Source organism: Hoplias malabaricus, chromosome Y (assembly GCF_029633855.1).
Source record: "Hoplias malabaricus isolate fHopMal1 chromosome Y, fHopMal1.hap1, whole genome shotgun sequence".
In the NCBI taxonomy this organism is placed as follows: Eukaryota; Metazoa; Chordata; class Actinopteri; order Characiformes; family Erythrinidae; genus Hoplias; species Hoplias malabaricus.
In genome coordinates, this window is record NC_089820.1 from 61,072,903 (window position 1) to 61,086,608 (window position 13,706).

Below are 13,706 nucleotides of genomic sequence, written 5' to 3' on the forward strand. Positions count from 1 at the left end.
GAACACACCACACTCCTCACAGACAGTCACCCGGAGGAAACCCACACAGACACGGAGAGAACACACCACACTCCTCACAGACAGTCACCCGGAGGAAACCCACACAGACACAGAGAGAACACACCACACTCCTCTCAGACAGTCACCCGGAGGAAACCCACACAGACACGGAGAGAACACACCACACTCCTCACAGCCAGTCACCCGGAGGAAACCCACACAGACACAGGGAGAACACACCACACTCCTCACAGACAGTCACCCGGAGGAAACCCACACAGACACAGAGAGAACACACCACACTCCTCTCAGACAGTCACCCGGAGGAAACCCACACAGACACAGAGAGAACACACCACACTCCTCACAGACAGTCACCCGGAGGAAACCCACGCAGACACAGGGAGAACACACCACACTCCTCACAGACAGTCACCCGGAGGAAACCCACACAGACACAGGGAGAACACACCACACTCCTCACAGACAGTCACCCGGAGGAAACCCACACAGACACGGAGAGAACACACCACACTCCTCACAGCCAGTCACCCGGAGGAAACCCACACAGACACAGGGAGAACACACCACACTCCTCACAGACAGTCACCCGGAGGAAACCCACACAGACACAGAGAGAACACACCACACTCCTCTCAGACAGTCACCCGGAGGAAACCCACACAGACACAGAGAGAACACACCACACTCCTCACAGACAGTCACCCGGAGGAAACCCACGCAGACACAGGGAGAACACACCACACTCCTCACAGACAGTCACCCGGAGGAAACCCACACAGACACAGGGAGAACACACCACACTCCTCACAGACAGTCAGGGTTGCGTATTGGTAATTGTAGTAATACAATTAAATCTAAAATTTCACTCTTGTCATGTAGGTGTTATCTTATCCTGTCTTATCTTAAACTGTAGTTTTATATAATGAGGTGCATTAATCGTTAATAAATGCATTCTGGTTGATTGTAGATGTATTTGCTCTCATAGTTTTGCTACAGATTGGTTCCTGGTTTAATGCAGTTGTACTGAGAATGTAAGCCATTCATGTTCTGGTTGCATGCATGTGGGTTTCGGTCTGAATCATGCAGTAGTGTCTTGGTCCAAACTAATTGGGTTTGAACATACAATCAGCTTTTAGACTTATTTATATGGGTTTTAGCTTCATCCAGCTGGTTTCAGGGCTCATACAAATGCTTCTCATTCATGCAGCTGTGAACTGCACTGTCAGCATTTTGCACAAGGAACTGTAGCTATCAAAGCAGGTTGACACACACATGCAATATTTCACGAGATTGTGCCTTACATTAAATGTGCAAACAGCAAAACCATCATCAAAGCCAACTTTTTTTTTTTTTTTTTTTTTTTTTTTTTTACAGACATCTACTAAAACACACTGCAGTTTGCATTTAAAACTAACCATGAGTAAAGTTCTCTGACGGCAAAAACAATGCACTTTACTGTGATACTCACCTTCTGTATCGTGTCCCCCACTAAAGCGGAGAGTGTTAGTGTCCAGCAGAAAAGTTTGCAGTGCAGCCCTCACTGGATTATTTCAGGTTTGTTTGATTGCCCTGCAGGTAGAATATTTGCCTTGGAACTGGAGCATCTGAGTTCAGTAAAGCACCAGAAATGCTGCCTCTGCTCTTATATCCTCCATGTGGCTTCAGTTAGGCGTGACTTGTGGGCCACTCCTCCCCCCACCACCACCCCCCTTACATACACACACACACACACACATTTCCCCCTTTACACCGCAAAGCCCCCAAGAGCACTGACCATGCTTTACTCTCGAAGGCAACATCCACTGAATTTTCAGAATTTCTGCATAATTTCTGATTCCAGATAAATGTATCCAGATTTATTTTACACATCCACTGTCTCAATCACTGTCTCACAATCAATGTGAGATGCACGAGTCTCAGGTCACCATGTCTAATGCCAAGCACAGATTTGAACCTTGACTGATCGGCTGTGTTTGAGGTGTAAACAATGAAAAATTTGATTTCTTCCAGAACCATGAGTTTGAGCCTGTTATAGCTGTCATATGTTAATGTGGTGCACAAGTTTTGATGAAATGTGACTAAAATCAACAGCTCTTCCCTCTGTGGCTGCTGCTGTGCATCTGGAACAGCTGGAAACAGTGAAGTCCTCTGTGAAAAGAGAAAGCCCACCACACTGCTCTGATTCACCATTCACTGCTGCTCCATCTGTGACTGTGCATATGGCAAAAATAACCACTGGGCAGCTTCTAAAATAACAGCACTCCCAGGGTGCACTACTGGGGGATATATATTTTATTGTGATTGTTTTTTTTTATTATTGTAACTGTTTTGATGAATTTAAATGAATTTCTATTAATAAAGTTATGCTTTGTTTGTGACATCTATGTTTTTATTGTTATTACTATTCTTCTTATTATTAACAACAACAACAACAACAATAATAATAATTCTGTGAGTGTTGTTGTTATTTAAAACGCTGGTGCTGTTGATACCACGGTTTTAATAACATTCTGAAAACCTTAAAATATAAAAAGCCTATATTCGGTTTATTTAACCTGTCCTTCCACTGAGTGTGACATAGAGAGCAGTTATTAATGGAGCCAGAAGATGGCAGCATTAGGCGAGTTTTATAAACTACAGATTTCTACTGTAATGTCCAACATGCAAAACTTCAGGAAGGCTTTGCGCTGGATGTTTGAACACTGCTGTGAGGATCTGACTGAACTCAGCAGTGAGAGCATTATGGAGGTCTGCATCACAAACTCCACCCCACTCCACCTCTCAGAGTAAACAGCCCCAGTATTCCGGAGTAGCCTCAGCTTTGCACTAGAACGTCCCATTTTTCTCTGTCTATGGTGTGTCCACACTAACCTGTGCAGATCAATGTTGAAGACTAATGTATTCCTCTGTGTCTCAGGCCTAATGTAGGCAGCAGCTTGACCTATATCTTTTTCCTGTGAAAGCTGAACCAATATAGATTGGGGGTTTGGAGGCGTTGGGGGGGGGGGGGGGGGCTGAAGGAGGGTTATTTTTCAATTTCCGATCGTCTCAGATCCAGTGCCAGCTCCACAGGCCCGGGAAGTTAGAAAATAAAAAGGGACGAGGCTTTGGCCAGAACAAACAGACGGTTGATTGTTGTTTCTTATTGGTCCTGCTTCATCAGCACTGAGGGGTGCTAGAGGTTCTTCACTCAGACTAGTCTTTCTCATCCGTGATGTGTACATGAGACCTCTATTAAATATGTCATCTCACTTTATATGTAATTTTACAGTAATGGATGAACTGTAGTCCTGTACAACGTCATAGGGGATGAATACAACAGAACAACAGGCATTAACAGAATCCCCTGCATCTACCACAAGAACGTATTATAAGTCTACACTTTTAAACCAAGACATCACATTAAACACAACAGCTCATATATGCATAATTATGACACGTGTTCTCTCTGTGTCTGCGTGGGTTTCCTCCGGGTGACTGTCTGTGAGGAGTGTGGTGTGTTCTCCCTGTGTCTGCGTGGGTTTCCTCCGGTTGACTGTCTGTGAGGAGTGTGGTGTGTTCTCCCTGTGTCTGCGTGGGTTTCCTCCGGGTGACTGTCTGTGAGGAGTGTGGTGTGTTCTCTCTGTGTCTGCGTGGGTTTTCTCCGGGTGACTGTCTGTGAGGAGTGTGGTGTGTTCTCCCTGTGTCTGCGTGGGTTTCCTCCGGGTGACTGTCTGTGAAGAGTGTGGTGTGTTCTCCCTATGTCTGCGTGGGTTTTCTCCGGGTGACTGTCTGTGAGAAGTGTGGTGTGTTCTCCCTGTGTCTGCGTGGGTTTTCTCCGGTGACTGTCTGTGAGGAGTGTGGTGTGTTCTCTCTGTGTCTGCGTGGGTTTCCTCCGGGTGACTGTCTGTGAAGAGTGTGGTGTGTTCTCCCTGTGTCTGCGTGGGTTTCCTCCGGGTGACTGTCTGTGAGGAGTGTGGTGTATTCTCCCTGTGTCTGCATGGGTTTCTTCGGGTAACTGTCTGTGAGGAGTGTGGTGTGTTCTCCCTGTGTCTGCGTGGGTTTCCTCCGGGTGACTGTCTGTGAGGAGTGTGGTGTGTTCTCTCTGTGTCTGCGTGGGTTTCCTCGGGTAACTGTCTGTGAGGAGTGTGGTGTGTTCTCCCTGTGTCTGCGTGGGTTTCCTTCCCGGGTAACTGTCTGTGAGGAGTGTGGTGTGTTCTCCCTGTGTCCATGTGGGTTTCCTCCAGGTGACTGTCTGTGAGGAGTGTGGTGTGTTCTCTCTGTGTCTGCGTGGGTTTCCTCCGGGTGACTGTCTGTGAGGAGTGTGGTGTGTTCTCCCTGTGTCTGCGTGGGTTTCCTCCGGGTGACTGTCTGTGAGGAGTGTGGTGTGTTCTCTCTGTGTCTGCGTGGGTTTCCTCCGGGTGCTCCGGTTTCCTACCACGCTCCAAAAACACACATTGGTAGGTGGATTGGTGACTCAAAGTGTCTATAGGTGTGAGTGTGTGACTGAATGTGTGAGTGTGTGTGTGTGAAGGACTGGCGCCCCCTCCAGGGTGTATTCCCGCCTTGCGCCCAATGATTCCAGGTAGGCTCTGGACCCACCACGACTCTGAACTGGATAAGGGTTACAGATAATGAATGAACGAATGATAATTACAACACAAACACAAGACTCATTTTAACAGAGCACCACTTCATTTATATTTATTCAGTACAAAAGCTGAATGAGATACTTTGGGCAGAATAATGTAAATAAGAGTAAAAGAAACTGAAATAAATATACATCCTCAGTGCATTCCCTATCTCACAATGTGGGAGTTTACATTTAATTCAAATCCACTACAACACAAACTGGAGCTGTCTGAATGGTGTTGTAACTGCAGGTTAATAGGATTATTTGTGTACCATAAAGAAATTGGTAGGATATAAACAGAGGCATTTATAGTTGGGACTATTTCATGGAAAAGCAAATGGCTGTATTTCTTCCAAATTAAAATTTGCAAAAATAAAGAGACTTTAGACAAAATATTTTCTCAAAGAAAGTGATTTGACCAGAAATATCCAAGCATTTGAATGTGACTCTATTCAGTTATATTCAATACAGTAATATATAGTGTAATATAGCACAAGTGAGCACCATGTATGATGTGACAATGAGCACCATGTAAGAGGTGACGGTAATACCCCATAACGTTGTCTCAGCATGGACTTCCATGCCTCGGCTTAAATGACTGTTGAGAGGTACTGGTAAAAAAAAGTAAAAAAGAAACAAAAACACATTCACATCAACTCATATAAGAAGTGTCAGGTCACTGGACGGGACTGCATCGAAAAATCAAGCAGAATGTCATTTTTTTTAAATTTGTTTAAAGAAATTGTGCAATCTATAAACAGCAACTCAAACAAACAGGGGTTTCCAAAACTGGAGTTCAAACATGATTAAAATCTACAGAGAAAATGGGACTCCCACACAAGGCCTGGTAAAGCACCAAAACTGTCCTCATCATTTCACAAAGGACAGCCAATTCTGCACAACTGTACACAACGTCCTTAGGTGCGCCGATGTGGAAGACATGTTTTGGCCGATGAAAACACACACACACTCTCTGTAGTTGTTGATATGAACATGCCACATCAGTAATCATAGATATATAAGATTTGACACTGACCAAAACACAGATAGAGCTGTGTTGAAGCACCTTGGCAAAGCCCTGACAGTAAACCTTTAACAGAAGATCAAATCTGATAGAGTGTGTACAGGAAGACTGTTGTGTATGGAGATATTTATCACAGGCTTTAAAGAGAAACTCCACTGAATTTTCCGTGTTGTAAAATTCATCCCAATACATCATCGGGAGAATCATTCACAGTGTTGGTGAATGGAACCAGACATCAGAAGACATCAAAAAAACTTTTAAAAACCTTTACAGATATGAAGTATAAAAGCTCAGAATTCAGTAAATGAATTGACAATGCGACGTCTGGTTCCTTTCGCCAACACTTCAGTCTAAACCTTTCTGAACGCTCTCACACAAAAACTAATTTTGAAAACGATTGGTGGAACTCCCCTTTAACTGTGTACCAGTACAAACCTCAGTTATGTAAAGCAGCAGCATAGGTGCATACTTAAAAATAGTCATTAAAAAGTCTTAGGATTAGCATAATTTCTGGATATTTTGTATAAAACTTGACACAAATACAATGATGTACAAAACACTGTGTTCCACATATTGTCATCTATTCTGATAACATTAAAACAGATAGCTTATTTAAACCAGTACATGAAGTTGGTGTTAAGAGCAGGGAAGCACATGTTGTTGCTGCAGGATCCACCATAGCTTGGGGGGCATGCTGAGCATGGGACCCCCACTCTATACGGAGTTTCTCCTATCCAGTTGCCTCTGAAAAACACACCATTGCACACATTAACACAGATTAACGCATTCCTAAATGATCCAAGTTCACTGAGAACACCAAGCAAACTGACTTATGAAGATAATTTTGCACATTCAATCCACCTACCAATTTGTGTTATTGGATTTTAACAGGAAACCAGAGTGCCTGGTGTAAACCCTTGCAGACACAGGGGGAAAATACACCAAAATCGTCATAGACAATGACCTGAGGTGAGGGTCAATGTGGGAATGTGGTGATGCGTAGCAATCACACTATCCAGCCCAAGGTTTATTGTGTACAGCAGTTTGGCTCCACCCACTTTAGCCCTGCCCCGCCCACTGAGACCTTTTATGTACCAGTCTTAAAGGCACAGTATTAAAAACAGCTGTACTTATAGAGGACTAAGAGCAGTTGTTTCGTCTGCTCTGTAACGTCTGAATCGACTCATCACCTGATAATTACCACAACCTTCTTAAGTACAATCAGATGTTTGGAAGGAGGGAAAAGTCAGTGTGGACTAAAGACCATTGTGCTTAGGTGTTTTTAACCCTTAGCGTCACCAAAAGCATGCTGCACTTTCAAGTAAATTATTTCCCGCCTGTAGCTCACAGAACGAAATGGAGAAATTGTGTGGAACCTATCAATTTATTCCACATTAGTGTTTAAAAGAAGAAGAAAAAGAACTATATTTTTGTCCTGCCAATATACAGAGTAAATCAAACCCAAAATATAACCAAAATGCAATCAGTAAATCAGTCAAATATTTACAGAAGGATTGAGTGTTTATCTGAGAGAGGTTACTCACTTTGGGGAGTAATTACACACAAGGTAAGTGGCCTGTCTCCACACTGCTCCCCACACCACCATGTTGTAACACACATGAACGGCACACCCCACTCGGTTTGACGTGGCCCAGACCATCTGCATACAAAGACCATCAGGATGAGCACAACTTTATGCCCAAATGCTGCTTTAACTCAGGCCTTCCTTTGGTCAGGTCTTACCTGTGTGTAGTGGGTGCACATGGGTCCATAGCAGCGCATGGGGCACCTGGGGTTACAGTCCCGTGGATATGGAAAAACATAATCCTTCACTTCATCGTACCAGGGTTTGACCAACTGGAGGATAGAGCGATAACTGGGGAAAGAAATAGAATAATGAATGCTGACAGACTTTTAACGCAGCACTGCACAATGTGGAAAAAATACCATAATTCTAAATTCAGATCATCTGTGAATGGCCAATTTAAACACAAGAGCTTTGATTTATACACCTACAGGAGTGTGTCAAGGCCTGTCACACTACAAGAACATTCATTCATTCATTATCTGTAACCCTTATCCAGTTCAGGGTCGAGGTGGGTCCAGAGCCTACCTGGAATCATTGGGCGCAAGGCGGGAAAACACCCTGGAGGGGGCGCCAGTCCTTCACAGGGCAACACAGACACACACATTCACTCACACACACACACCTACGGACACTTTTGAGTCGCCAATCCACCTACCAACGTGTGTTTTTGGACTGTGGGAGGAAACCGGAGCACCCGGAGGAAACCCACGCAGACACAGGGAGAACACACCACACTCCTCACAGACAGTCACCTGGAGGAAACCCACGCAGACACAGGGAGAACACACCACACTCCTCACAGACAGTCACCCGGAGGAAACCCACGCAGACACAGAGAGAACACACCACACTCCTCACAGACAGTCACCCGGAGGAAACCCACGCAGACACAGGGAGAACACACCACACTCCTCACTGACAGTCACCCGGAGGAAACCCACGCAGACACAGAGAGAACACACCACACTCCTCACTGACAGTCACCCGGAGGAAACCCACACAGACACAGGGAGAACACACCACACTCCTCACAGACAGTCACCTGGAGGAAACCCACGCAGACACAGGGAGAACACACCACACTCCTCACAGACAGTCACCCGGAGGAAACCCACGCAGACACAGAGAGAACACACCACACTCCTCACAGACAGTCACCTGGAGGAAACCCACGCAGACACAGGGAGAACACACCACACTCCTCACAGACAGTCACCCGGAGGAAACCCACGCAGACACAGGGAGAACACACCACACTCCTCACTGACAGTCACCCGGAGGAAACCCACGCAGACACAGAGAGAACACACCACACTCCTCACAGACAGTCACCCGGAGGAAACCCACACAGACACAGGGAGAACACACCACACTCCTCACAGACAGTCACCCGGAGGAAACCCACACAGACACAGGGAGAACACACCACACTCCTCACAGACAGTCACCCGGAGGAAACCCACACAGACACAGGGAGAACACACCACACTCCTCACAGACAGTCACCCGGAGGAAACCCACACAGACACAGGGAGAACACACCACACTCCTCACAGACAGTCACCCGGAGTGGGAATCGAACCCACAACCTCCAGGCCATGGAGCTGTGTGACTGAGACACTACCTGCTGCACCACCGTGCACCGTGCACCACCAACTGCAAGAACATGTGTCAGCAAATAACGGTTCAAGAACAACGTTGCTCAATTAGTTTTTGGATTTCAGGTACTTCCCTCTTTGTTGCATAATATTACATTTATTCTTTCCATTCATTTATCTTCTAAGTTAATTATATCTGAAACTGGCCATATTCTTTCATTAGACACCAACGGAAAACTTATTTCAGACTGTGTTTGGTTAGAAGCTCCAAGCACATAATTAAATGCATCGTCATCAGTTAGAGGGTCCATTCGCATATTGTAGTCTTCTGTGAGTAAGCTGCACAAAGACTAAGACAGCAGTGTTTATTTAAATATGATATACTTAGCATCACTACTGTGTAGTAGCATTTATAACAGAAATGCAGAGGAATTGCTATAAAGTCATCAGCCTATAAAACAACTGCTTAAAAACCAATAATAAATCCTTAACCAGAAAATGAATTCATATTTGCTGGTTTCTAAAGAGTCTGTCCATGGTCCTGAAATGTTGAATTAACAAAATCCCTATTTGGAATTTGTGTTTTATTAAATAACTTTATTAAAACATTTAAAATATTCTGTATATAACAAGTCGACATTTTAAAGACTCAATCCAGAGTGTGTGAGACTTACTTGCCGGTTCGTACGGCGAGGTTTTGGCCGAGGTACCTGAGCAGATACGGGGGTCCGTGGTCCCAGATGCAAGTGGCTGCCCAGGCCTCTGCCGACCGAGCCAATCCCTCGTCCCACATCTGCTCATATTCAATGATCAAATTAAACACAGGTTTTGTTTAGACACCAACTGTTCATAATATTAAAGTGATCAACTGTTTCTGCACTCATTATCCACTTTCCTGCTCCGTTGACCATATTAGCACACTTTGTACTTCTATAATTACAGGCTGTAGTCTGTCTGTAGCTCTGCATACTTTGTTAGCCTTCTTTCACCCTGCTCTTTAATGGTCAGGACCAGCACACAGTCGTATTTATGCGAGTGGTGGATCATTCACTGCACTGATTTGGCTTTGATGTGTTAGTGTGTGCTGTGATGGTATGCGTGGATCAGACACAGCAGCGTCACTGGAGTTTTTGCACTCCTTAGATTCAATGCTGGACTTAGAATATTTTACCAAGCACATGGATATGTCCATGTCTTTTCTTTAATACTGATCCTGGGTCTAATAATAGCACGCCTTTAAAGTCAGTGCGTCTTCTACGTCTGTGTGGGCTTTGAACATCCAGCATTATTTTCAAAACACAAGTTTGGGGGTGAACTCTATTAAGTAGAGAATTTTAATTCCCTACAGAATCCATATTATAGAAAAATAACATCAAACGTGAGACTGGATACCATTTTTATTTATTCTTTTAATCCAGTCTGGAGGCCTGATCCTGTGAAAGGGGGTTTGAACTCTATCAGTGAAAGCAGCAGTAAAACATGAACACTGCTTCTATTAAAAGAAGCACATATCTGTTTCAATACCAGGTTGATCTTAGATTTAGGAAATATGTTTGAAAATATGTCCATCTTGCTCCCCTTGGCCATGTAAGGAAGTATTAAAACGGACAGCTGAATGCTAAAGACTGTCCACCAGAGGGAACACACACAAGGACCGTGGAGTTCTTCGGTTTTACCGAACGGTGGTGCTGTTTCTTCAACTGTGCTGCGCTTCATATCCATTCAGAGCTTGGTGTTGGACAGAAGAAAAAGAAAATAGTCAAAAGCTGGGTTCTTGCCCTTAAACAGGTGCGGGAATGTGTTAACTAAGATGTAATGACGGATATAGGTTTTATTACATTCAAACCAGACCTGGTCATTTAAACCGGAAGCTCCACAAAAAGCACATCCTCCCAGAAGTTTACAGACACACGCTCATCCAAAATTGCTTCTGAAATGAAGGATATTAATAAAAACTGCGCCTGCAAAAGCGTTTTCTAATTTTGTGGGAAAGCTTTACACTAAACGTTGGGACATTTCTATGAGGATTTGATTGCAGTCAGCCACGAAAGCATTAGTGAGGACAGGTGCTGATGTTGGATGATTAGCTCCACCACGCTGACTCATCCCAGAGCTTGGCTTATTGCTCCACACCGGAGAACTCACTCAACCCCATTCAGGGCGGGGGTTCTACTAATAAAGCCGTTCTACTGAGATGACTAAGGCATGGATTACGTCCTCCTTCAAGTAGAAAACTTCTAGTTTAACTAAAACAAACTTTGAATCACAATCGACTCTGATTCCACTCATTTATGAACATTTTCTTTGAATACTCACCATGTACTCCATGTTTGCCGCCGGCGGGAAGACGTTGGCTCGGACTTTGTTGTGATAGTCCAGGATGGCGACCATGTCGCTCTGGGAGATGTAGCGCTTTTTCCTGGGTTTGGACAGAGACGCGTTAAAGGGCTCCTCCACGTTGTTTTTAATGGTCACGTTCGCTCCGGTTTCCAAAGAATCTGTGGCGTTTCTCAAAGTCAATGCACTTGCTCCAGTGGCGAGGAAGAAGAGCATCAGGTCGATGAAGAAAAAGCGGCTCTTCCTCATCTTCCTCAGTTCAAATCACAACTCAAGACTAAAAGCGAATAAATCCCAACAGGAACCTCCCCCCCCCAAAAAAAGCTCTAATTCTAGCAGAAATAAGCCGGATTCTCACTCTAATTCGAATTATAGTAACACTATCACTGATCTGCCTGCTCTCTCTCTCTCTCTCTCTCTCTCTCTCTCTCTCTCTCTCTCCTCTGCTCTTTTTCAGATCCTTTATATGAAGGTCCCTCCCTGTCACCTGGAACACACTAGGAAAATAACACACACACACACACACACACACACCCCATTAAGTCAATTCAAATAAAATCCTAATGGGATTCAGCTTCAAGGGCAACTCCATCAAAGTTTCAGGAAAGAAAACTTTGTCATTAATTTATAGACTGCATAAATAAGACTGTATTAATAAGCGTAAGTGGATTTTGACTGCTTCTAATCTGTACACCTGGGTGACTGTCCGTGAGGAGTGTGGTGTGTTCTCCCTGTGTCTGCATGGGTTTCCTCCGGGTGACTGTCCGTGAGGAGTGTGGTGTGTTCTCCCTGTGTCCGCGTGGGTTTCCTCCGGGTGACTGTCTGTGAGGAGTGTGGTGTGTTCTCCCTGTGTCTGCATGGGTTTCCTCCGGGTGACTGTCTGTGAGGAGTGTGGTGTGTTCTCCCTGTGTCTGCGTGGGTTTCCTCCGGGTGACTGTCTATGAGGAGTGTGGTGTGTTCTCCCTGTGTCTGTGTGGGTTTCCTCCGGGTGACTGTCTGTGAGGAGTGTGGTGTGTTCTCCCTGTGTCTGTGTGGGTTTCCTCCGGGTGACTGTCTGTGAGGAGTGTGGTGTGTTCTCCCTGTGTCTGTGTGGGTTTCCTCCGGGTGACTGTCTGTGAGGAGTGTGGTGTGTTCTCTCTGTGTCTGCGTGGGTTTCCTCCGGGTGACTGTCTATGAGGAGTGTGGTGTGTTCTCCCTGTGTCTGTGTGGGTTTCCTCCGGGTGACTGTCTGTGAGGAGTGTGGTGTGTTCTCCCTGTGTCTGCGTGGGTTTCCTCCGGGTGACTGTCTGTGAGGAGTGTGGTGTGTTCTCTCTGTGTCTGCGTGGGTTTCCTCCGGGTGACTCTCAGTGAGGAGTGTGGTGTGTTCTCCCTGTGTCTGCGTGGGTTTCCTCCGGGTGACTGTCTGTGAGGAGTGTGGTGTGTTCTCTCTGTGTCTGCGTGGGTTTCCTCCAGGTGACTGTCTGTGAGGAGTGTGGTGTGTTCTCCCTGTGTCTGCGTGGGTTTCCTCCGGGTGACTGTCTGTGAGGAGTGTGGTGTGTTCTCTCTGTGTCTGCGTGGGTTTCCTCCGGGTGACTGTCTGTGAGGAGTGTGGTGTGTTCTCCCTGTGTCTGCGTGGGTTTCCTCCGGGTGACTGTCTGTGAGGAGTGTGGTGTGTTCTCTCTGTGTCTGCGTGGGTTTCCTCCGGGTGACTGTCTGTGAGGAGTGTGGTGTGTTCTCTCTGTGTCTGTGTGGGTTTCCTCCGGGTGACTGTCTGTGAGGAGTGTGGTGTGTTCTCTCTGTGTCTGTGTGGGTTTCCTCCGGGTGACTGTCTGTGAGGAGTGTGGTGTGTTCTCTCTGTGTCTGCGTGGGTTTCCTCCAGGTGACTGTCTGTGAGGAGTGTGGTGTGTTCTCCCTGTGTCTGCGTGGGTTTCCTCCGGGTGACTGTCTGTGAGGTGTGTGGTGTGTTCTCCCTGTGTCTGCGTGGGTTTCCTCCGGGTGACTGTCTGTGAGGAGTGTGGTGTGTTCTCCCTGTGTCTGCGTGGGTTTCCTCCGGGTGACTGTCTGTGAGGAGTGTGGTGTGTTCTCTCTGTGTCTGCGTGGGTTTCCTCCGGGTGACTGTCTGTGAGGAGTGTGGTGTGTTCTCTCTGTGTCTGTGTGGGTTTCCTCCGGGTGACTGTCTGTGAGGAGTGTGGTGTGTTCTCTCTGTGTCTGTGTGGGTTTCCTCCGGGTGACTGTCTGTGAGGAGTGTGGTGTGTTCTCTCTGTGTCTGCGTGGGTTTCCTCCGGGTGACTGTCTGTGAGGAGTGTGGTGTGTTCTCTCTGTGTCTGTGTGGGTTTCCTCCGGGTGCTCCGGTTTCCTCCCACAGTCCAAAAACACACGTTGGTAGGTGGATTGCCGACTCAAAAGTGTGTGTGTGTGTGTGTGTATGTCTGTGTTGCCCTGTGAAGGACTGGCGCCCCCTCCAGGGTGTATTCCTGCCTTGCGCCCAATGATTCCAGGTAGGCTCTGGACCCACCGCGACCCTGAACAGGTTAAGCGGTTACA

The 13,706-nt window shown here is 46.1% G+C and overlaps 1 protein-coding gene across 1 annotated transcript; it reads right to left on the bottom strand.

Moving 5' to 3' along the window:
- Window positions 1-6,268: 6,268 nt before the first annotated feature.
- On the bottom strand, window positions 6,269-11,432 carry LOC136679566 (peptidase inhibitor 15-like). Its single transcript, XM_066658174.1, has 5 exons — window positions 11,163-11,432; window positions 9,521-9,639; window positions 7,404-7,536; window positions 7,205-7,320; window positions 6,269-6,404 (listed from the first exon to the last, which is right to left on the bottom strand). Exons 1-5 carry the CDS (start codon window positions 11,430-11,432, stop codon window positions 6,269-6,271), a joined length of 774 nt encoding a protein of 257 aa, XP_066514271.1.
- Window positions 11,433-13,706: the final 2,274 nt, after the last annotated feature.